This window comes from Chenopodium album, chromosome 21, assembly GCF_948465745.1.
Source record: "Chenopodium album chromosome 21, dcCheAlbu1.1, whole genome shotgun sequence".
Taxonomy (NCBI): Eukaryota; Viridiplantae; Streptophyta; class Magnoliopsida; order Caryophyllales; family Amaranthaceae; genus Chenopodium; species Chenopodium album.
In genome coordinates, this window is record NC_137854.1 from 32,481,136 (window position 1) to 32,507,062 (window position 25,927).

At 35.9% G+C, this 25,927-nt stretch overlaps 2 protein-coding genes across 2 annotated transcripts; one reads left to right on the forward strand and one right to left on the reverse strand.

Moving 5' to 3' along the window:
* Positions 1–400: 400 nt before the first annotated feature.
* Positions 401–2,202, forward strand: LOC145600662 (transcription factor bHLH18-like). The gene is made up of 5 exons (XM_081656545.1): positions 401–424; positions 645–1,118; positions 1,223–1,524; positions 1,891–2,023; positions 2,137–2,202. The coding sequence occupies exons 1-5, from the start codon at positions 401–403 to the stop codon at positions 2,200–2,202; spliced, it is 999 nt and encodes a 332-aa protein (XP_081512671.1).
* A 6,896-nt stretch (positions 2,203–9,098) lies between these two features.
* Positions 9,099–19,613, reverse strand: LOC145601732 (ankyrin repeat domain-containing protein, chloroplastic-like). Its single transcript, XM_081657797.1, has 7 exons — positions 18,732–19,613; positions 18,159–18,241; positions 17,783–17,881; positions 17,557–17,655; positions 16,388–16,486; positions 16,196–16,294; positions 9,099–9,501 (listed from the first exon to the last, which is right to left on the reverse strand). Exons 1-7 carry the CDS (start codon positions 19,528–19,530, stop codon positions 9,400–9,402), a joined length of 1,380 nt encoding a protein of 459 aa, XP_081513923.1. The 5' UTR covers positions 19,531–19,613; the 3' UTR covers positions 9,099–9,399.
* Positions 19,614–25,927: the final 6,314 nt, after the last annotated feature.

Below are 25,927 nucleotides of genomic sequence, written 5' to 3' on the forward strand. Positions count from 1 at the left end.
GTAGAAATAAAAAAGTTGATCAATTGAGGTTTATTGAAAAGAAGTAAAGAACCCATCTAATCTCTTCAAATTTTTGTAATTCATTATTGTTCTATAAAAAAATGATGCAAACTTATTTTATTAGGGTAAAATTACATGTTGTCATGTTAGCCAGCAAGATATATTAAAAAAAAAAAAAAAAAAAAAAAAAAAAAAAAAAAAAAAAAAAAAAAACATACAAATAAGACAAAAGCACAAAATTTGACAACCTACCTCTATATAAATAAATTAGGGTACCCTTAACCGGTTAACCCCAAATACTAAGTCCAACTCACTCTTTCAGTCTTTATCTTTTAAGTTTCCTTATTTGAACATTTTTATCACTAGAAGAGTAAACAGTATAATGACTCCAACGATGACTATGGAAGCATGGTTAGCAGAATTGGTAAGTCCTCTAATTTCTACTCATGTTATATTAATCACACTGCATTTTGTTTTACTTAATATGATTTTAAAAATGTAACATACATGACAACTGATGTAAAAATCTATTTTTAGATCCTCACGTATATTGTAGGTATTTTGTTTTATCCTCATTATTTGTTATTGGTCTATGTTATGCTAGTTGTAATCAACAAATTGATGGTATGAATTGTTTGATGTAGGAAATGGATATGGAAATGGATCCAAATAATCCGAGTTTAATAAACGACCCTTATCAGCAAAGTGAACCAACTTTTGAAGAACAACTCGCTGCTACACTTGGTATCGATTTCCCTTATTATCCTATCAACACCACGAACAACACGGCCTCTCTTGAGGGAGATTTTGATAGTATTGATCAATATCTCTCGACCCCTCACGTTAGTGAAAGCAACGATTACGAAAATGATAATAATAATAGTAGTAATAGTAATAATAATAATAATAACATTAATGACATTGTAACGTCTAATGTTGAAAAGAGACAACCATCAAAATATAAGAAAGAAACGAAGAAACAAGCAGTGTGTGTTGGTTCAAAGAGAAAACGTGAGCCAAGCCAGGTCCAAGATCACATTATCGCCGAGAGGAAACGGCGGGAATTACTCAGCCATATGATCATTTCACTCGCTGCTATGATTCCTGGTCTTAAGAAGGTGAGCTTTTTTTTTTTTTTTTTTTTTTAAAACCATTACTCTTAATGATAATGTTCGTTTGACCATTATTATTAATCTATTTACTGTTATGATGTTATATACAGGTCGATAAAACAACAGTGTTAGGATCCACAATCAAACATATGAAGGAACTTCAAGAGAAAGTAAAGGTACTCGAAAGTAAGGTTGCAGAGAAGACTGTGGTAGTTGTCAAAAAGTCTAAACTGAAAGCCGACAATGGCAATAGTGATGATAATGTTTCTTCGTCGACTGTGGAAGACTATTGTAACGGTAGCGATGATGGTGATGGTTATGGTTATGGTATTAGTAATAGTGCTTCATTACCAGAAGTTGAAGTAAAAGTAATGGGGAAATTGCTTATACTAAGGGCATGCTTGGATTGGGGGTAATACACTAAGGGGGTAATAAAAGTCAAACTAAACAAAATGAATGTAAAAATAGGGAAGAAGGAGATAGTGATGGTGTGATTGTAAGAAGATTATGTAGTGATGGTATGGTGTGAGGTGAAGAAAGAGGAATCAATATCCTCATTTGAGGGGTAATAGTTACACTAGGGGGAGGGTGGGTAACTATTACCCTCATATGAGAGTAATAATTCCTCCATCTCTCTCTTTTCCTCATGGCACAACTAGTTTATTTCATTTATAAGCACCATGTCTCCTACAACACCACCTCTAATTACTTTTGTTTTTTCAAGTTTGACTTTTATTACCCCCTTAATGTTTTACCCCCAATCCAAGCATGCCCTAAGAGTATGTTGTGAAAAACAGAAGGGCATTTTCGTAAAGTTATTTGCAGAGGCAGAGAAGCATGGTTTGTCCGTTACTGATTTTAATGTTGCACTAATAAACAACACAGCATTGGATATTACCATAATAGCACAGGTGAAGATTCCGTCCTTTTCTAATTCTCTTTAATTTTTTTTTTTTTTTCATCGAATCTTATCAATAGTATTTTTGTGGATATTAATGAATTTTTATTATAATCATTTTTGCAGATGGAAAGGGGCTATGACAAGTATGAATCAGATTTGGTTACAACTCTTCGGAACGTCCTTCATTAGGCTAGCTAATTACTTGTTTCATTTTAGTTGATTAATTTAATTAATATTGTTGAGCTTGTACTTGTTTCGTTTTAGTTTAAGCTTATGGAATAGTGGTAGATTAATTATCATCTTACCTTTACTGAATAATACATGCGGGCTTGGCTGCGTATGCTCTGATATATGAAAACATTTTCATTTTTGTCAACTCGATCAAACGTAATTTTTAATGAGATTGATAGGTGGTTGCACACTTCGCAAAAAGAATAAAACCTAATTCCTCCTAATATGTAGTATGTGTAACACTCCGTCTAAAACAGAATGCGAGACGCTAGCGGAAATAACGTCAAAACGGTAATGTCACACTAAAAGGTTACTAATTTCTAAAGGAAAAAAAATAAATAACTGAAATGAAAAAAAAAATCAAGAGAAAGAAAGCTCAAATGATCAAATAAAGCTTTCAACAAAGCTGAACAACCTCGAACCCGACTATTCCAAAAAGAGATGTAAAGATAACAAAGGTAAGTCAATAAAACTACAAGAGAACAAATTAAACACTCTGCTCTCAGCCCAGACTAAACAAACACTACCCTTTACCTGCAAATTACATTTAGGTTCCACAATCAGTGGGGGGTAACTAGCATCCTTCCAAAACTTGTAGAAACACAAAGCTAGGTATAGTGTAAAGCATAGAAGCATATATATAAATAATACAACAAATATACATGTGTATACACCTAAAAATATCTCCCTAAAACCAAACCCGATGATGAACAACCTTTCACCGCCATTATTGGGCGGTTCAAGTATTAAATTCCGGGAGTGCTTAAAGTCCATGTTCAATCAAACTTAGCTCACAAAATAGTCAGCGGATCAGTCCTAATGTTTAGTCAAAGCATAGTCCAATTTGTATTTTGGCCCGTACTCTTTTTAATTCATTTTGTATTATTTATTAATTGGGCCCGATTAATGAATAATAAACCTAAATTGCTTGAAATGACACTTAAAAATACTGAGCTTAATTACGTTAAAAGTGAATTTGGACGCAAATCTGGAAATACTGTACACCGTGACACGACTCCACGTGTCGCGCCACAGTGGACTGTGCCGTGTCGCCGTGTCCTTTGCCGTGTCACCGTGACACGGGATTTTTCTGCATACTCTCTGCCACTACTAAAATTCGGCCAAATTGCGACCGCCTCAAACGGTCGAAGAAAATAGCAAAACTGGTCGCAAAATATAATTGCGACCGTCAACGGTTGTAACATTGTGTTCGTTATTCTCTTGGTCGCAAATAAATAATATTGCGACCGTTTGACGGTCACAGATTTATTGCGACCGTTTGCGACCGTTTGTACTATTTGCAACGACCGTTTTCTAAACGGTCGCAAATATTAATAATTGCGACCGCTTTATAGAGAGGTCGCAAATATTGAAATTAGCAACCATTATAAGCGGTCGGTAAAAGTTGACCCACCACCCACCCACACCAGATCCCACCCAAACCATTACCACTGCCCACCCTAAACAACCACTAGCAGTCGTCGCTGCCCTCTACCCACCATCACCTTCGCCCACCTTCAACCACCAATACCCACCACCACCCACCCACCCTTAACCCAGAAAAATATAAAAAAAAAAAAATTAAACCAGAAATTTAACCAAACAACTGATTAAACCAACAAAAACAGAACAAAAATACGAAAATCAAACCAAAAATCATACAAAAAAACAACATAAATTTTATCAAAATAATTTAACCCACAAATAATACGCACAAAAATTAAACCAAAAAAAAACAAAAATTAAATAAAAAAATCAACAAAAAATTCGAACACACAATCACACAATTTCGAACCCACAAAAAATTCGAACACACAATCACATAAAAATTTAACTCACAAAAATAAAACCTACAAAAAACCCACAAAAATTCCAACAAAAACGAAAGTAAACCACAAAAATCGAAAATATGTGAAAAACAAACACCATTTTCAGAAAATCAACATACCTTTCTTAATATTTCTTCATTTTAGGGTTTCTATGGTCAAATTCGACCATGAAAACTCCAGATCTGGAATTTTCATGGTCGAATTCGACCATATCATGAACACCAAAATTAGATAAGTCAAGCGCGCGTTGGTGAAGAAGGCGAGCATGGTGAGAGTAAAGGGATGAGAATATTAAAGAGAAAAGGGAGAAAGAACGGCTGGAGCGCGGTGTTTAGAGGTTAAGGGAGGAGGAAAGAGAAAAGAGGAAGAGAGAAAGAGAAGTTCGGAGAACAGAGAAAGGAAGATAGAGAAGAGACAGAAAGAAAGAAGAGGGAACGTGAGAAAAAGAGAGGTGGGAGGAAAAGCGGCGACTTGTGCAATTAGGGTTTGAGCACCCTTATATACCCTTATATTATATATAAAAATAATTTTATTACGACCGTCATAACAGTCGTAATTTTGCGCAATTTTTCTGGACCTTTTGATTCTACTCCTTCTCTTTCTCTCTCATCTACTCCTCCCTCCCCTGTCTTTCTCGGCCTTCTTCTCCCTCCTCTTTCTCTTGTCTTCTTCAACTCCTTTTCTCCTTCTCTCCGTCAGTGGCGGATCCACGTTGGGTTCAAGTGGGTTCATTGAACCCACTGGATCCGCCCCAAAAATCTAGAAGTTTAAAAGAAAAAATAAAAATATGTTATAATAAAAGCACATGCATAATTTAGTCTAAGATTGTGGTGGTCTGGTGGTCAGCGTGCTTAACATAAGCCTTACAATTCCTTGTGGTCCGTGTTCGACTCTTGCTATTGTCATTTTTTTGTTTTTATTTTACTTTTTTGTGGAATAGTTTTTAGAATTTATCTTTTTCGATTTTTTTATTATCCTTAACTCCATGTTTTTTCTTTTTTCTAGAAATATCATTGGAATTAATAAAGTTATCTTCTCCCCTTCAAAAAAAAAAAAAAAAATTAAGTTATCTTCTTAAATGTATTTATGCCTTTAAGATATATATTATTTTATTCACAATTTAGACTGAATTTTTAAATTTGACAAAATGATCTAGTGTTTGGGTAATTATATCTTCTAATTTGTCAGTATATAACAGGGGTTACTCGGTCAGTATTATCTGTTATAGGGTTTACTTGGTTCATTTACAAGCGGTCACACGGTGTAGTCAGCTACACACAAGACGAATCGTATTTTTTAACTTTTAAGAATGCGAGCATCTATAACCGTAAAAATATTTATTTTCATATCTTCCCTTACTAATTAATGCTACAACAATTAAAGTTGTGACACATGACCCAACTGAAATAGCTCCCCGAACCTAGCTAGCTATGGTGCGTACATCGCACGTGTTAGTTACTCTAGTTTTTAAAAAAATCCGAACCCACTAAGTTAAAATCCTGGATACGCCACTGCTCTCCGTCCTCCTCTCTCTCTCCATCAAAAATCACGAACATCAACAAATTATTGGTCAAATTCTCACGAATTTATTTCCCTCTCTACGGTCAAATTCTTGATTTTACGGACAAATTCGACCTTGAAATCCCTAGATCTAGAGGTTTCATGGTCGAATTTGGCCGTATTAAACCAAATTCGAGATGAATTTCGAAGCTTCGGCCATATTAAGGTATGTTTTATGTTTAATTTTTTTTTTTTTGTTAATTTTTGGGTTTGAGGTTGGTGGTTTTCGACGGCAGTGGTGGTTTTAGGTTGGTGGTGGGGTGGTTTGTTTAGGATGGGTAATCTTGAGCATTTCCTTTGTTTTTATAAACCGGGAGCAAGGTGCTCTTCCTCTAATCTTGCGGGATCCTTAGCCCTCCATATCTTGTTAAAAAGATCTGTTAAACAATCAATACTAATTTTACCCAAACACCTCCACACCTCTATCGGTACACCATTAGGGCTAATTGTCTTCTTAGGCTTCATCTTCTTCAGTGCAATCTCCACCTCTGCTCTCCTAATTTTCCGCACATACTCCATGCATATTGATTTCTTCATCACTCACAGAGGTATCTTATGTCACCACTCACTTCTATTAAACAATTCATCAAAGTACCCCCTTCCACCTGTCCTTGATGTCCTCCTCTTGTACTAGGACCATTTGGTTCTTATCTTTGACACACTTCACCATACCAATATCATTCTTTGCCTCTTGTCTTCTCTTTGCCATCTTATAAATGATTTTTTCTCCCTCCTTGGAGTCAAGCTTTTCATAAACCTCTTGATAACCCTTTTCTTTTACTTTGCGAACAACTGTCTTTGCGTTACACTTAGCCTCCTTATACGCTGCGAAGTTCAAATCCACCTATATTATTTTTTTCTTTGTATAATTGTAAATTACAAATGTAAAGTGTACATTTTTAGATGTAAAAGTACGCATGAAACCACGATTCCTTATAATACAAATTTTAAAATTCCACCATAAAAGCAGCATGAGATAGCCACCGGAGTCCAACTTTAGGGGTTATAGATCTGGGTTTGGTTTAATTGGGTGGTAGATCTTGATTTGGGTAGGTTAGGATTAGGGGGTGAGTGGTGGTAGTATGGTTTCGGGTTAGGTGGTGTGGTAGCATGGTCAGGGTTTGGGTTAGTAGTGTTCGGTCAGGGAGGAGGGTTAGGTGGGACTAGTGTAGGCTTTGATAAAGGGTGGCGCTAGGTTTCTAGCAGATATGGGCTTAGGTGGGTATAGGGATCGAATGGGGAAAGTGCGTGTGGTCTAACAGTCTGGGCTTAGGGTTAGGGTTAGTTAGGGGCTGGGCTAGTGGAGTGGTGGTGGTCTAATGTAGGTGGTAGTAACGGTGGTCTGATGTTGGGGTTAGGGTTAGTTAGGGGTTGTTAGTGGTGACACGCCATACCGGTGGTGGTGCGGCGTGTTTTTTTTAATTTATTTAAAACATTTTCCGACGGAAAATGCGTCGGAGTTTTCTGACCGAATTGGGGTCCGTCGAAACTTTATGACGGATTTTTCTGGCCCTGGAAAACCTCTTTCGGCGAAAGAATTCCGTCGGAAATTCTATTGGAAAAGTGCTTCCGATGGAATTTCCGTCGGAAGATGCCGTTTTTCCTAGAAAGGCTTTTCCGACAACCAGTTTCGATGGGATCTGTCGGAAAAATATTTTCCGGCGGAAGTTCCATGATCTATAATAGACTTAGGGGCTGTTCTCATTGACTCAACTGAACTGAATTGAACTGAAACTTATTAGAGCTGAACTGAACTAAAATGAATATTTTATAAGAGAAGGAAATTAGGAGCTGAACTGAACTGAACTTATAAGAGCTAAACTGTACTGAACTGAACTAAAAATAAACGTATAAGAACAAACCCTTATTGCCATATATAAATCCTAACCTAAGCTACACAAATGGGCTTGATTGAATGATTACTTTTAGGCTTATGAATGGGATTAGGGAAGCTACTAGACAAGCCTATCTTAATCTATTTAGTCATAACAATTTTAAGGAAAAGTCCGACCCATAAACAAATTCTAGTTGGCCCGAACCTAGACTAGGAAAGGAATGTACATGAGGCGATGAACGCATTTAAAAACGAAAGTATAGATTAAAATATTAATATCTCAAGAATAATATCAATCACAATTACAATAGTAATAATGAAAACAATACTTTAAATCACGATACAAAAATCTATATATAAGGTTCATATTTAAAGAAAAGCAACATACGAAATGCGAAACCAATAATATTATTCATTTATAATGACCTAAATAAATAAAAGTACATTACAATGAGTTATATAAATATAAGGATTAAAGAATACTTTATAAACAATAACAATTTGATAACTGAGTTGACGGAATCACCTAATACAACTCTATTCATCGATATGAATACGATTGAACGTAAAATGTCTTTAAAACCATAAAATCATTTTATATCTATCAAATTGGCACTTCAGTCAAGGAATCACCCATGATGACCCGTATCAATCGCAATAAGTTAGATATTAAAATTACATATGATTTAACTGTAGCACTTAGACCCGTTCACATAAATTGAAATGAATTGAACTAAAGTGATAGAAGCTAAACTGAACTGAACTGCATAGAGCTGAAATGAATATTTTATGAGAGAAGGAAATTAGGAGCTGAACTGAACTAAACTGAATCCAACTGAAGTGATTGGAGCTGAACTGAAGTGAATTGAAATTAAGTTGAAGTGAACAACCCCTTACTGAACTGATGCTTAAGCATGAATATCAAATCAGACAAGTCAAACATTATTGAAATTATTAAAACTCAAATATAAAACCTTTTTAAATAATAGTTTTCTATTGCTTTATCAAAATATTATAATTAGAGTTTTAAAAGCATGGGATGACAATCACGATTTTAATGATTAAATTAATACTACTTCAATTTAGAAATTGGGATTTGAATTAATTAATAGGTTTAATAGGTTGAAATGCACATAAAATAGTGGTTAGAAAATACGGGGTGTTACAGTAATGTCTATCACTCATAGACGGTAGTATCAATAGTGGATTACTATGAATTAAGGTCTGTTCTCATTTTCTGAGATGAGCTAAATTGAAGTGAGTTGAACTAAACTTAATTGTTTATAAGAGAAGGAAATTAGGAACTGAACTGAGCTGAACATAAATTAACCTAAAGAGAAGAAGCCCTTACTCTGTATAAGTTTATATCTAGTTGAGTTATTTGAAACCTTAGCTGTCTCAAATCCTTAGCACAGAGAAGGGTCTAAAAGCTCGTAATGGATTACTACTCACCAACTTTTGACAGTCTGAAATCCTTAGCGTGTCCCAAACCAAGTAGGCATTATATATGAATGGATTACTACTCACCAACTTTTGACAGTCTCAGATCCTTAGCGTGTCCCAAACCAAGTAGGCATTATATATGAACAAGACCATCAAAAAAACGGATTACTAATTGAACACCTTCAAGCTTAAGATAACACACCATGTATAGAGGATGGGATAGATTTATCAAGCAGGATTAACAGTTTAAGTAACAAAATTACAGGAACAGTTTCTACATGTATTACACCAATCCTCTATTAGGTGTAAATACAATTTTATATCACTCCAGCCTCCAGGCTAGGGCAGCAGCCCTGCCATTGGAAACATGTTCTGACCTCAAAAATCATGATCCAACTCAGCCAAGGTTTGTGGACATCTTCAGCATCAAGTTACCAGCAAGCAGCTAATCTTGTTAAATGTCGAGTTCTATCTGTTCTCTATATACAATCAACGATGTTGCCTAGGTAGCTGTTTCAATAGCTTAATGAGCTCATAAGTCTTGGTGTCTTTACCAGAATACAGGCAAAGCTCCAAAGGAGTCAGATTGTCCTGAAATGAATACAGAGAATGTGTTTAATAATTTATACGGCAAGGTTGAGAAAGATTGATAAGATCTATATTGGAAATTTTATTCTCAATGTAACAGAAATGCAAATACCTAAAGGCTTGTACGATATCATTGGTCTCAATTTTATTTCTTTAAGACAAACTTGGCTGGAATAACACAAACTAATACTTGGGTGCGCTCAACCACACGAACTTTAAATAGAGCAATAAACAACACGATTTTTGAGGGTTAGGTGCTGTATATATGATATAAATTGTTTCCGATGACAGAGATTTCACCCGATTTCGACTTCTTTTATTTTATTTATATAAAATTAACATACATATTACATAAGTTTAATGATGTAACATATCATATACTCCACAATAATGAGTAAAAAATTGTTATATAATAGTATTTACATGAGGGGATACCTACGATATACTCTACCATTATACATTATAACAAAAAAATAATTGTTTATTTATTTATGAAAATGCCATGTGAGAAACAAAATTTGTTTCTCACCATGAGAAACTGGGGGCATCCTCCTTTTCATATGAGGGGAAAAAAAATAACAGAGAATTACTGAATTAAAGATGTTCTAGTTCTTAGAATTAAACATTTCATTTAATCTGACTTTCATTAAGAAGAAGAGAGTTAAGTAGTCAACCCAGAGGTTTTGAGGTTCTGATAGCATACTGAGCTTGGTTTGATGTGATGTTTTGAAGCTTGGTTTGATGATGAAAATGGATACTAATTTATTGCTTAATCTGGAGAAAAGAATTGTCTCAACCTTGGACAAATCCAATTACGAAGAATATAGTAGTCACATGAAGAGGGGGGTTAATTTAATAAAAATAAAAGTGAAAGAAGCCGAAATGCAGTGGAATCTCTGGCACCAGAATTGTAATCTCTGAAAGAGTTTCTGATAGTGTAGTGCAGGTGCCTCTCCTAATACGCCACAGACTCAGTAAGAGGCTTAAAATGTAATAGGGTGTAACTATAGGAATAATACCCAAATTTTTTCTCTTCACTTGGGCCACCCTAAGGTGATGTGGACACTGGACAGAATATGAAAACAAGCAGATGACATAGATAGAGCAGACTTTTCACCTCAAGGTTGAAAGAGGTATCCTTCCTGAATATACAGCCCCACTGTTAGAGCTTTTGCAGCGGAAATGTGACTTCTACTAGATAATATGAAACCGATACCTCACAAAGATAAATAATATTTTGGGATAGACAAATAACCACTATGAAGAAAATAATAATTGTAAGAAAATAAACTTTTCTAAACTTTTGATGTGAATTACAATGAATGAATTACTTCATAACTGCATTACAACCTAAATAAAATGGTGCATTATATAACAATTTATTTTCGTACAATTATTATTTTCTTCATAGTGGTTATTTGTCTATCCCAAAATATTATTTATCTTTGTGAGGTATCGGTTTCATATTATCTAGTAGAAGTCACATTTCCGCTGCAAAAGCTCTAACAATTGGTATCAGAGCCGCCGTCAAAATCTTAAGTGGTACAATTTTTGATTTTGAAATTAATTATAATGGCATCTACTAGTGGAACGGTTAAAGTTGGAAAATATGAAACTGAAAAATTCAATGGTAAAAATGATTTTTCCTATTGGAGGATGCAAATGAAAAATTTGCTTGTATCACAAAAGTTGCATTAGGCATTGGCGGGAAAAGAACAAAAACCCGGGGACATGAAGGATGAGGAGTGGGAAGAATTAGATCTTGAAGCACGAGCGGCTATAATCTTATGCCTTGAGAGGGACATTGCATTCTTGGTAAATGAAGAAGCAACAGCTGCTGGCGTGTGGACAAAGTTAGAGACTAATTTCATGACGAAAACTCTAACAAATAGGATCTACTTAAAATCCAAATTGTATACATGCAAGATGGAAGAAGACACCTCAATCCGGGAGTATATTAATAAGTTTGATAGGATTATATCAGACTTAGAAGGATATTGATGTGAAGGTAGATGAGGAAGACCAAGCACTCATGTTATTGCTTTCATTACCGAAATCCTATGAAAATCTGGTTCAAACATTGATGCTTGTGGGGGATACTCTAACCATGGATGAGACTAGAACATCGCTTTTGGCAGATGACCTTCGAAAGGTTGCTACAAGCGGAATGATGTCTCGTAATGGAAGAGAACATAACGAACAAGCTCAGGGATTGTTTGTTTGCAAACAGAGGAAGGACTAATGAAAGAGGGCGAGGCAAGGGAGGAAAGTTTAGATCAAAATCTAGACCTCTTGCGGAAAGGCCATGTTTCAAATGAGGTGAGCTTGGTCATTTTAAAGCTAATTGCCCAAATAAGAAGGTAATATTCAAGAAGAACAACAACGACAACTCCAAAGGAAAACAACATGAAAAACAAGAAGCTAGTTTTGTCTCAAATGACGAGGATGATTATTGTTACTCAGTTTCAGAACAATGCAATGAGATATCCGGTAAATGGATGCTTGATTCAAGTGCATCACACCATATGTGCCCAAACAGGAAGTGGTTTACAACTTACCAGAGTTTGGATGGTGGTACTGTTTTGATGGGAAACGATCATGCTTGTAAGACTATTGGGTTAGGTACTATACGAGTCAAGATGCATGATGGAACAATAATAACCTTGAAGGATGTGAGACATATCCCAGATTTGCGGAAGAACCTTATTTCTCTTGGGTTATTAGAGAAAAATGGTTGCAAAATAGTCTTGGAGAATAGAGTTTTAAAAGTTGTTCGTGGTTCCTTGGTAGTGATGAAGGGAATTCGTCACGGTAATCTCTATCCTCTTCTGGGGACAACTGTAACAGGTGTTTTAGCCGTTGGAATTAGTGGAAGTAAAGACCAAACAGAATGCACGAGGATATGGCACATGCGCCTTGGGCATATGTCGGAAAAGGGTCTATCATTGCTTAGTGGACAAGGTTTGTTGAAGAACATGAAGAAGCCACAAATGGAATTTTGTGAGCATTGTGTGTATGGAAAAGCACACAGGGTGAAGTTCTCTACAAGCAAGCACAAGAGCAGAGGATTGTTAGACTATGTGCATACGGATATTTGGGGTCCGGCTAAAGTTGCTTCCAAAGGTGGTTCCAAGTATTTTGTTACATTTGTTGATGATCATTCTAGATATTCTTGGATTTATTTTCTTAAGCATAAGAATGAGGTATTTGACATTTTCAAGCGATGGAGAGCAATGGTCGAGAACAGAACAGGTCGAAAGCTAAAAACTGTACGGTCTGATAATGGTACCGAATACACAGAAGGAGCTTTCAAGGAGTTTTGTGATCAGGAAGGCATTGTGAGACACTGGACGGTCAGAGACACACCACAACAGAACGGAGTCGCGGAAAGACTGAATCGTACACTACTTGAGAAGGCAAGGTGTATGCGCTCTAATTCTGGATTAGGCAAAGAATGGTGGGCGGAGTCGGTTGCTACAGCTTGTTATATAGTAAATCGATCCCCACATTCTTATTTAGATGGTGACACGCCTTTTCAGGGGAAAATGCAGATTACACGAGACTTAGAGTCTTTGGGTGCACGGCTTATTATCATGTTAAGAATAATAAGCTTGATGAAAGAGCCAAGAAAGCAATCTTTTTGGGGTATCCAAAAGGGGTTCAAGGCTATCGTCTTTGGAGTGTAGAAGATTCTAAATTTGTAATTAGCAGGGATGTGACCTTTGATGAAAGATCTATGGTAGCTTTATCGAAAGCTATGGTGCCTAATGATGGTGATGTCGGTATGAATACAAATACTCAAGTGGTGGAGATAGAATCTAGAAACCAACAAGATTCTAGTCATGTTCAGGTGGAGCATCTTGGTGTTTCTCAAGATGACGAGGAGGATGATCTGGATCATGAGGAGATTCAGCAGGAAAATGCACATGTACTACAACAGCAGCAGCAGGATTCTTTGGCATCCACTAAGCCAAAGAGAAATTATAAATTAGTTCAGAAGTTTGGGTCAGACGAACTTCTGAGACATTACGGGCAGGTAAACTTGGTAGAATATGCATTCTCAGTGAAGGATGATGAGCCGGTCACCTTCAAACAAGCTGTCAAAGACAAGGATAGCGATAGTTGGTTGGTTGCTATGGAAGAAGAGATGCAATCTCTTCATAAAAACAAGACATGGGAAGTAGTCCCATTGCCCGTGGGAAAGACTGCTATAGGTTGTAAGTGGGTGTATAAAAGAAAAGAGGATCCTTCCAAGTTAGATAGAATAAGGTATAAGGCTAGGTTAGTGCCCAAGGGATTTGCACAGAAAGAAGGTGTTGATTACAATGAGATATTTTCTCCAGTGGTAAAGCATACTTCTATTCGGGTGCTACCGAGTCTTGTAGCTCATGGAAATCTTGAGCTGGAACAACTCGATGTGAAGACAGCCTTCTTACACGGTGACTTGGATGAGGAAATTTATATGTATCAACCTGAGGGATTTAAGGTTGAGGGTAAAGAGAATCAGGTATGTCGCTTGAGGAAATCACTTTATGGATTAAAGCAATCTCCTCGACAATGGTACAAGCGATTCGATTCTTTTATGTTAAAACAAGGATTTTCTAGAAGTATTTACGATTGTTGTGTATACATTCGCAAACTTAATGGAGGTGATTATATTTACCTCCTATTGTATGTAGACGACATGCTTATTGCTTCAAAAAGCAAGGTGGAGATAGATAGGTTAAAAACTCAACTCGGTGAAGAGTTCGAGACTAAAGACTTGGGCGCTGCAAATAAAATACTGGGTATGGAGATTAGAAGAGAGAGATCAAGCCGGAAATTGTTCTTGAGCCAAAAAGGCTACATTGAGCGGGTTATAGAAAGGTTTGGAATGAAAGGTGCTAAGTCAGTGGTGACTCCATTGGCTCCACATTTTAGGCTCTCTGGTAAACAATCTCCTACTACAGCGGAAGATAAGGCATACATGGATAATGTACCTTATGCTAGTGCAGTTGGTAGTTTGATGTACGCCATGGTGTGTACACGTCCAGATTATTCACAAGCAGTCAGTGTTGTTAGTAGGTTCATGGCGAACCCAAGTAAAGCACATTGGGAAGCAGTGAAATGGATATTACGGTATTTAAAAGGTACCATTGACACAGGTTTATGCTTTGGTGGAGATACATGTCAAATAAGTGGCTTTGTTGACTCAGATTATGCTGGTGATCTAGATAGAAGACGATCTACTACTGGTTATGTGTTTAAAATACATGGTGCTCCAGTTAGTTGGCGATCAATGTTACAAGCTATGGTGGCTCTATCTACGACAGAAGCCGAGTATATGGCTATGGCAAAAGGAGTTAAGGAAGCATTGTGGTTGCGGGAACTTCTAGATGATTTGGGGTTAAAGCTAGATAATGTGAATCTAAATTGTGACAGCCAAAGTGCTATTCACTTGGCCAAGAACCAGGTTCATCATGCTCGTACCAAACATATAGATGTCAGGTATCATTTTGTGCGGGATATCATAGAGGAAGGTAGTATTTCTCTTATGAAGGTGCATACAAATGAGAACCCTGCAGACATGTTAACCAAAGTTATGTCAGGAAGCAAGTTCCAATACTGTTTGGAATTGCTTAACATTGTCCCATGTTAGACATTACATGGAGAAATAAATGGAACTACGATTGGTTTGATCCCGGTTAAGGGTACGTAGGCAGTCATCGTAAAAATGGTGCAACCGGATACATATTACGCAATTTTTTCGTCCAAAATTTGAATGTTTTTCAAATTATGAACGAGGTGGAGAATTGTGGGAATATATGTGGACATAATTAATTCCTAAATTAATTATGGCTAATTTAAGAAGGATTAATTTAAGAGGAGAGAAAATGATGGCATGCAGAATGGTAGGATGAAAGCAAATGTTTCGTTGTTTTCTTTAGTAATAGAATCTATTTAGAGCATGTAAGACCTTATAAATTGTTTAGGTTGTAATGCAGTTATGAAGTAATTCATTCATTGTAATTCACATCAAAAGTTTAGAAAAGTTTATTTTCTTACAATTATTATTTTCTTCATAGTGGTTATTTGTCTATCCCAAAATATTATTTATCTTTGTGAGGTATCGGTTTCATATTATCTAGTAGAAGTCATATTATCTAGTAGAGCTTTTGCAGCGGAAATGTGACTTCTACTAGATAATATGAAACCGATACCTCACAAAGATAAATAATATTTTGGGATAGACAAATAACCACTATGAAGAAAATAATAATTGTAAGAAAATAAACTTTTCTAAACTTTTGATGTGAATTACAATGAATGAATTACTTCATAACTGCATTACAACCTAAACAATTTATAAGGTCTTACATGCTCTAAATAGATTCTATTACTAAAGAAAACAACGAAACATTTGCTTTCATCCTACCATTCTGCATGCCATCATTTTCTCTCCTCTTAAATTAATCCTTCTTAAATTAGCCATAATTAATTTGGGAATTAATTATGTCCACATATATTCCCACACCCACTTTCTTGATGCATTTTATGAAGGAAAGTCAGGAATCAAAGCACTTGAATAAATTAGACAATACCAAGTATTCTTCAAGTGCATACACTAAAAAACAAATCACCTAATAATTCAATACACTTATAAATTCTCAGAAACAATGCCAGTAATAATTAACATCGAAAAGTATTAAAAACTTGCCTTGTTCTTTAGTGTCTTATCTGCTCCTTTCATTAAGAGGAGCCTCACAACATCTGTTCTTCGAGCCTGAACAGCAAGATGCAATGGTGTCCACCCATCCTTTAAAAGGAAAGAATAATAGCATATTCAATAAATTATTTCAGAAGTTTAATAAATAAAAAGTCATCAACAGGCAGAAATGAAGGCTCATACATTGTCTTGGAGGTTAATGTCGACATTGTGCAGCAACAGTGTTTTAATAACCTGACTTGATGCGGTTCGAACAGCGTAATGCATCAAAGTTGCCCCATCCTGCAAGCATCAGTAAAACATACCAGATGATCACAAGAAGGAAAATATACTGGTAGCTATTAAGCAAAAACTACAAACAATCTGTCAATTCATCAATCATTATACCATATGGAAACCTTGGACGCTTAACAGTTCACATACTTTGAATGTCTGGATCTAAATTGAAGGACAGACAGTGAGACAGTAAATAGACACAGTATAAAGTTAAGAAACAGCACTGAAGTGAATTGATCATCAGATCTCCAGCCAGCTCTTGTTCTTCTACTAATCATGGATTTACTTTCAAAAGTTTTTGGAGTGATATAAGAAGATATGTGTCAGCCTGTCAGATATGTTTACGACAGATAACATTCAATGGTCTATGCCTTTTCTCAGTTTTTCATTATAACACACTTCAAGTCGTCCTCAAGCACTCTTGTGCATGTCAATTTCTATTATAGCACTCAGATGTATTTGTAAACCTAAAGCTTAGCACAATTGTTCATTGAACTCCCAAATAAGCAGAAAATGAGTGTTTATGTACCATGGGCATGATTCAACTGGGTGTACAGAAGAAGCCCTACTTGGGCATGCTCTCACAGAGGCATGGACCTATGTGGCTCATGAGCTAACATGTGTACCTCAGTGCACCAAAACAGCCCATGTAACCAAATTTCTCTTCAGTTCATTTCCTTCTTCGATTATTAAAAAACTAAGTCATGTGTTGAAAAAAGAGAACATCTTGTTTGCAGTCATAAGGTGAATCAATGATTAAACATCCTTGCAAAACTTTGAACGTCAAAAACATGACACATATATTCATGACTCCATTTATCACCTTGGCTCATGGAAATCAGGACCCTTTGGGCCTTATTGTGCCGTGCACTTTTTTTTTTCCTACAGGAAGGCTTGCAACTGATCAAATCAACAAAATTAGTGCCACTAAGCCTGCCCCATATCCAAGGCTCCATATATGAAAGGCAGCTACAACAATGCAGAAAAATATACAATTCGATGGCACAAACTCAAACCCAAAGCTTCAAAACATCGGGATTGGAGAGTATAAAAGATGGAAGAAACTTTCTTCTCACCTTGTCATGAGCAAAAGGATCAGCCGATTCTCTCAGCAAATAATTTATTATAGCCTGCTTTTTACAAGTTATTGCTTTATGAAGTGCAGTTAAGCCGTCCTGGCAAAAGAAATTGACAGACCAACATCAGAATAGGAAGTTAAGAAAAGTGAAAGGCACCATACATGAATGCAAGATAATGATGATTGATGAAGGGTTGCAGCATTAATACAGCTGTGAGCCTAACCTGATCAGCAGCATTGATATCAACATCATGTTTTAACAAAGCGTTCACAAGATAAAATTCTCCAGATGCGGCAAGAGTATGCAGAGGCAGCCATTTTTGCTGCATAATAAAAAATTCCCCCTCATTATTGGAAATGGCGAGAACAGTAAACATACTAGTATTCATGAACCATCACCAATTGTTAAATTGTGATCACAATGATTACTAGTTTAACAATGCAATCAAAGAAGTCTCATTCCATCTTAGTGTTTATAAGCCCAGTGAACAAAAAACATCAAGCAACATCTGAGAAAGCACTGGCCAATTTTACACTCTGTTGGTTGCTTGATACAACTCTTTGTTAACAAAATTAACTAATAGGAAGTGAAGAGCTTACAGAGGTAGCAACTGCAAGTCTAGGTCTCCTTGCATTCATTAGAGCCTTCTCTTCCTTTGTAAACAACACTTGACCTTGACGTCCTACATTTACAATAACATAAAAAGATAAACTTCAGGACTTTCCATGTTAATGCAACTGTTTTTTACAGAATAAAATACAACTTTTAAATTGTTATATTACATGAAACTTAGATAATCTTGAGATAGAAACATGACAGCCCACAACATCAATGTTATCCTAGTTCCTTTTCTCATAACATTCCCCAAAATAATTTAACTACCATCGTCTTAAAATACTGGTAAACTAAATTCCATAGTATGTTGTTTAAACAATTAAACAAATTTCATTTCCTAGCAATTTCGAAATTACATACTGCAGAACTACATGTAATAAGTAAAGTTAAAGTCCAAATAATATGTATAATCTACAAAAAGGGGTAACTTTTACTTCATATATGATTTGTCGTGACTAAACATGTATATCTTATACACCCGTTGCATACACGACCTAAACATAATATAATACGAGTAATAATGTATTACAAAGATGAGAGAAGAAAGCCAGTACTACCATCAGATTTTTCACTAGGCTGATAGTTGCCACTGTTGAAGAACTCTGTAATATCATCCAATCCACGACCATAAACAGCCCATCTCGGATTCTTCGGTTCAACCCTAGAAACAACAGTCTCTCTACTATACTTCGCAACACCATCATCATCATCATCATCATCTTTTCCCTCATTTTCGGCACGAAACGCAGGTGGGTCATCAAGAACAACAGGGTTCAATTGAGACAATTTCTCCTCTCTTAACCTCAAATACTCCTGCATATTCACATTAATCATCTTCCTCTTCACAACTTTCTGCCCAAATTCCATTTCCTGCGCAATTTTCCTCCTTTCTTTCTTGGTCAAATTGATTTCTTCCACAATTGAATTCCATTTTTCTGGGATTAAATTCTGGGGTTCAATAACTTCTGCTTGCTTTTGCCTTGATTTGGGTTTCTGGGTAGTTTCAGAAACTGAAGAAATTTGAGGGTTTAGTTCCTCTTCAAGATATGGGTCCTCAAAAACCCCATCTTCGAAAATTAAACAATCTCCAATTACCTGTTCTTCTTCTTCATCTTCATCTTCTTCGTTGAAATTCGAGGTTGCAAATTGGAAGTTTTGGGAATGAGAAGGAAAGGCATGACAGAAGACATGGGAGGAGAAAGAATTGAGGGGTTTAAGAGAGTTTGGATGTGAAGAGTAGAGGCAGGAAAGAAAGGAGGGTGGGAGGAGAGAGATTGTTTGAGGGTAGTGAGAATGGGTGAGTGATAACTTTGGTGTTGTTGCTCCTACTGCAGCTGCTGTTGCTGCTGGTGACATTGTTGGTGTAGATTGAAATATTGAACAAGATATGTGTTGAGTTTATGCTCTTAATAATTTCATAATTTGATAATTCCCCTTGTCATTTGAAGCAAATTTGAGTTTTGACAGATTTCAAGTTTCTCTGTTTGTTTCTGAAATTGCAAAATCAAAAAAGGCAAAATTACACGGGGCTTGTTTCGATTGACTAAACTGAACTTAAATTAAGCTGAATAGAAGAAGCCTTAGAGTCTTATAAGTTGATGTCATTAATTGCAAAACTTCACAAATTTAGTGTCAATTATTGTAATGTTGCCTTATTTTTTTAATTATCCATTAGCAATACAAGTAATCGTTTTACCAGAAATCTATTATGTTTGAAATTTTACAAATTTAACCCCCCAGTAAACAATTTTTTATTTGTTTCCCATTGAGAAACTAGAGCAATCTCATTAACTTTTACCATCATACAGTATGTGGTTACGAGTGTAAATGAGCTGATGTGTTCACGAAATTAAATACTTGCGAACAAACTCAAGCAAAACTTATTTGTTAAATTTGAGTGGATTATTTCACATGAATAATCCAACCTTTGTCTCGTTCTCTCAAAATAATCCAACCTTTTGATTAACCCTGAATAATCCTAAGTTTGCTATTTATTCTCTCACAGCAACCCTAGCAGGTCACCTAACTCATTATAGCCGGTTTTAATCCACGTGTCACTTTCTCGTTGGTTAATTTTTTATTTATTTTTATTTCACAAATTCTGATATTAAAAAAACAAAAACTGCTTTCTTCCTCATCTTCCTTCCATGGCCTTTCCTCCAATCCCTTCCACCACCTAGGCCAACAACACTGTGGCGCCACCCCCACCACCACCACCACCACCACCACAACCACCACAAACCTCAAAACCCCCACAGCTTGACAACCAACTTATAACTCCACCCCCAACCACGAACAATCCCCAACGACCCTACAATCAGACCCCAAAATATTCAGATCCCCCTCCCCCCTTTAACCTCCCATTTCCTTTCTTTATGGCTGCTTTCATTGGGGCTTTAATCCCAAGCTTCCCATACTTCTTTAATCATCATCAATTAGCAACAATAATATAATTTGCCCATTGAATTAGGAAACAAATCAAACAATCCAAAATCATCAATTCCACACAAATGGTCAATGCCGATACGGAGATGTGGGTGCGTTGCGGTGCTTTAGATTGGTGGTCCGTAGGTGGGTGGTGGTCAGTTTATGTGCTGCTGCAGTGGTGTGATGATGTGATTAGGTGGTGGTTTCGGGTTCTAGGTAAGTGGGGTTAGGCTTTCGAGGTCTGGGTACGTGGGGATGGGGTTTTTGGTGGTTACGGGGTTTGAGTGAATGGAATTGGTGGTTTCAGTTTGGTGAGGTGAGTGGTTTCGGGACTGGGTAGCTAGGGGTGGAGGTGGGGTAATTGGTGGCTGAGGTGGTGGTGGCAATGGCGGAAGGTTCAAGGAGGTGATGAAGTTGAAGAGAGAATGAAGGATTATTCTAGGTTAATCGAAAGGTTAGATTATTTTGGGAGAATGAAGCAAAGATTGGATTATTCTTGTTAAATTTTCCAATTTGAGTAGGGTGAAAAAGGCTAAAATTATCTACCACTTTGCTTGTAATATATTATGAAAATCTATAAATGTCAAACTTATAATTCAATTAAATATTCGCAAACTATTAGGTGTGGGGACCCGCACCCAAGTGTTTGTGCGTCCGATCTTCAAGGACAACGATGACGATGAAGACGATATTGACGATGATGGAAATGGTGGATGACGACAATGACGATGAAGACGGTGATGACGATGACGGCAATTGAAACACTAGATTTGATTTGGGGGTGCGATTTGGTGGAGGTTGCAGGTTTCCGGTTGGTGGGTTCAGTGGTGGTGGTGGGTTTGGTGGAGGAAGAAATTAGGGGGAAGTGAGGAACGAATTGAAGGAGAAAGAGTGAGGGGATTTGTGAGGATTTGTGGTGTTCCCATTTTCACGTGAAAGAGAAAGATATGAAGAGGGGAAAGAGGAGAGAGAATGAATTGAAATAACTATAATGTATGGGCTTATTTTGGGTTGTTGGCTTATACACTTTGAGTTGTTGGCTTATACTTCCTCCGTTTTCTTTTACTTGCAACACTTTCCTAAATAGGAAATGTCACAATACTTGCAACACACTATAAAAGGAAAGTTACTTTAGGGAAAAACTATACTATATCCTTTATTTAAAGCACATGGCCTAATTACACTCCTAACAACCAATCATCCTATTTTAAAATTTATTATATCATGTAAACCCCACCTTTCTTAATTACCGCGCTAAAGGGTGTGTTGCATCTAAAAGAAAACGGAGGAAGTACATTTTTGGTTGTTGGCTAATACATTTTGAGTTCTTGGTTGATACATTATTCATATTAGTCATTCATATAAACATATCAGCCAATTGATGTCTAATATCAGCAAACATCAGGAATATATTAGACATTGATAAAAAAAAATTGTATCAACCAACAAAAAGAATTTATCAGCCAACAAAAGATAGATATCAGTCAATAAGAAGAATATATCAGCCAACAAAATGTATTTATCAGCCAACAGAAGGAACATATCAGCCAACAAATGAAGCATATCAGCCAATAAAATGATGAAATCAGCAAACAAAGGCAACACGTAAGCCAACAAATTAAAATAAATTTATAAGCCAACAATTAAAATATACATATTAGCCAATTAAAGAAACCTATCAGCCAAATGATGTCTGATATTAGCCAACAAAAGCAAAAAAAAAAAAAATACCAGCCAACAAAAGAAATATATTAGCCAACACAAAATTCATATCAGCCAACACATAAAACATATAAGCCAACAAGTAAACATATAAGCCAAGCTAGCTGCACATAAATTTGCGTGCTAACGTCCGCACGCAATAGCTTCTCTTAAGTATTTTGTAATCTTTAGTAATAATCTTTTGTTACATATAATTTCTAGTACCTAAATATTCAGATTAAAATCTTTCCAAATTCTCTCCATTCATTTTTTTTTCTGCCACTAATTATTCACCATTATAGACGACTGTCAATATAATATAATCCTCTTGTAATTACTAGAACTGTACATGATTCACATAATTTTTATCTATCCCATGGTGAAAGTGCACAAATTCAATTCATCTTAACGCATCTCTTCTTAAGAAAAATGTATATAAAAGCGTGAAAGATTTTTAATTAAAATATTTAGCTAGTAAAATTATTGGTAACCAATGATTGCAAAAGATTATTGGGAATTTCTTCAAAAAAAAAAAAAATTATTGGGAAAAAAATTGGTTATTAAAAGATTATTACAATTTATTTACAAACTATTCTGTTGAATTAATAAGTTTGACAAACTATTTTCTTGAATTAATAAGTTTGACATATATTTCCCTAATAAGCCTTGGCATTATCAACACCAAAATATCAATACATACAAGTAGAATACACTTTAAAAATAAATAAATAAAAAAAATCCAAAATAATTTATTGTTGTTGTCATTGTATTCTAATTATTACTCACAATAAAAATAAAATAAAATAAAATGAGAAATTCTACACCATAACCCTCAAGTATTGATCGACTTTTTCAAGTTGTGCCCCCTCCTTTTGAAAATTACCCACAGTAATCTCCAAATCAACTTACAATTATGTCTCAGCAGTGAACTTGTCGTTTATCCTACCGTAACGGTCACCGTTATTGGGACTCACTTTGCACTTTTTAATATTTTTTTCTAGATTTGCGTGCTAAAAAATATCGCGTTAAAGGTTCTAGGGGTCATTTTAGCCCTTATGATCCAAATTGAGCTCGAATTTGACCACAAAAAAAAAACAACGTAAAAGCGCTATTTTGTGTGGATTCTAAATTTAACTACGGAAATCTCAATTTACAAAATGGGATTTACGTAATTTTTTTGCAAAATCCGAGCTTTATTTGGAACCTTAATGGAAAAAATGACTCCTAAAACCTTTAACAAAACATTTTTTTAGCACGAAAATCGGAAAAAAATAAATAGGTGTAAAGTGGGCCCACTTTACTCGCAACAACATGTAACAGAGGGTACATGGCAAGGTTACAGCAAATAAATCGACCTTGAGGTTACAACAACGTGGAATTTTTAAGGGGGGCATAGCATACTTGAGGGTTACTGTGTAAAATTTCCCAAAAAATTAACAAATAGTTAATTAATTTTTAAGCTTCTGTCCTCAAAAAAATAAAAAAAATAAAAAAATTTAAGCTTCTAACATAAAGAGGTAATTATTCAAAATATCACAAGGAGCAAAATTCGAGTAACACACTAGTTACTACTCCTTAGTTACTTGTATAAATGACAAAGAATTAATCTTATAAACATCAGGATAGGATGTGTGTGTGTTTTGGGTGCAAAAATAGGATGTGATACTAGTAATACTCCCAAATTCCTAAAACTCCCAATCAATACTTTATGTGTACTAAAACCCGATGTGTTTGACCAGCAAGTTACTCTATTTAGCACACTACTAGTATCAGTAATAGCAGAAGTCTTTAATTGCACATTAAAAGTGGATTAACAGCTTCGTCTAAACAAAGCTAATTTATTTAATTACAAGTGCACTAAAATACGTACTGTCAATTCACATGAGCTACAGTCTGTCACCTGCCTCAAATATTTAGAAAAATCTGCGGTCAACTTATTCAAAATTTAAGACAGTATGAACATATTGCAGCTTGCCGTTTTTCTTGCCTTGTACAGCTATACTGGTGCACGCTTACTAATTAGCTTTTAACTCCATACTACTCATGCTTCCTTCACTTCCTACCCTTCTAGTTCTGCGGCCAATGCACGCCATTTCGTGTATTCATTGGTTCGTCAGATTACATTACAGATAACACTGGAAAAAAATACACAATGTTAGGAAGTAATTATCATCTAGGTACATAAAATTAAAAGATTCATGTTTGTTAGTCAACTTTTCTGTAATCATGAAAACCTTTAACATAAGTCCTTTAACTCTCATTTTCCTCATAACCTTGTCTAGTATATTGAGTTTTTTGCCGGTGGAATCCTGCAATGCCATAGATAAAGAGGCGTTGCTTGAATTCAAACGCGGCATCAAGTATGACAAGTTATTACTCCTAGCTACATGGGTTCCCAGGACCGATTGTTGCGTGGACTGGGGTGGTGTGACATGTGATGCTGCCACCGGAAGAGTGGTTCAATTATATGTAGCCGGCTATACACAAGAGTTTGTTGCACCTATTTTCATGAAAGGTACACTCTCCCCTTTCCTTGGCAATCTTACCTATCTTAAAGTCCTTAATCTGGCGAACCTACAAGGGCTAACTGGTCCAATCCCTCCTCAACTAGGGATGTTGTCTCATTTAACCCATCTTTTACTATACAACAACCATTTCAATGGTTTAATACCCGCTTCCCTTGGTAACCTTCATAAACTAGAACATCTCTCCCTCGCCGACAATAGCCTCTCTGGCACCATACCCTATTCGATTTTTCGCTCTATGAAGTCACTCTTGATACTAGAACTCCAGAGAAATAAATTAGTAGGCTCAATACCACATTCGATTACAAATCTTAGTTCACTTAAGCAACTTGATCTTAGCAATAATGCTTTATCTAGTGAGATTCCAACTTCGATTGGTAAACTTAAGCACCTTAACTACATAGATTTGTCCTATAATAATATTGGTGGAAGGATACCAGATTCCATAGGCGAACTCTCACTATTAGCAAACATAATATTCAGCTATAATAACCTTACTGGACCGATACCAAATTTCATAGGTAAACTATCCCAATTAAAACACTTATACTTAGACCATAATGAAATAAATGGAATCATTCCAAAATATATAGGTGAACTCTCTCAACTGATAAATTTAGACCTCGAAAATAATAGAATCGTTGGAACTATTCCTTCTTCTATTGACGGCCTTGTTTCTTTACAACGTATTAATTTGGGACACAATAAACTAACTGGAGTTGTACCTAATTCCATAGCCAATCTTACTAAAATCCACAAAATAGTCTTAGAAAACAACATAATTACAGGGGAATTGCCACACACTATAGGACGTCTAACTGAATTAAGTGAGATATTGACCTCAAACAATCAATTTGTAGGACAAATACCTTCAAGCTTTGGCTGTCTTGAAGGCCTGACATCGTTAAAATTGTCTAACAATAAGCTCATTGGCCCTCTCCCACCCCAACTTGCTAAGCTAGAATCCTTAGACAAACTCGATTTGTCCTACAATCCACTCGAGTTAATCGAAATACCAGCTTGGATATCCAATCTAAACCTTGTTGAATTAGCATTAGCCGGAACAGGGATCAAAGGGCAGTTGCCAGAGTGGCTATCAA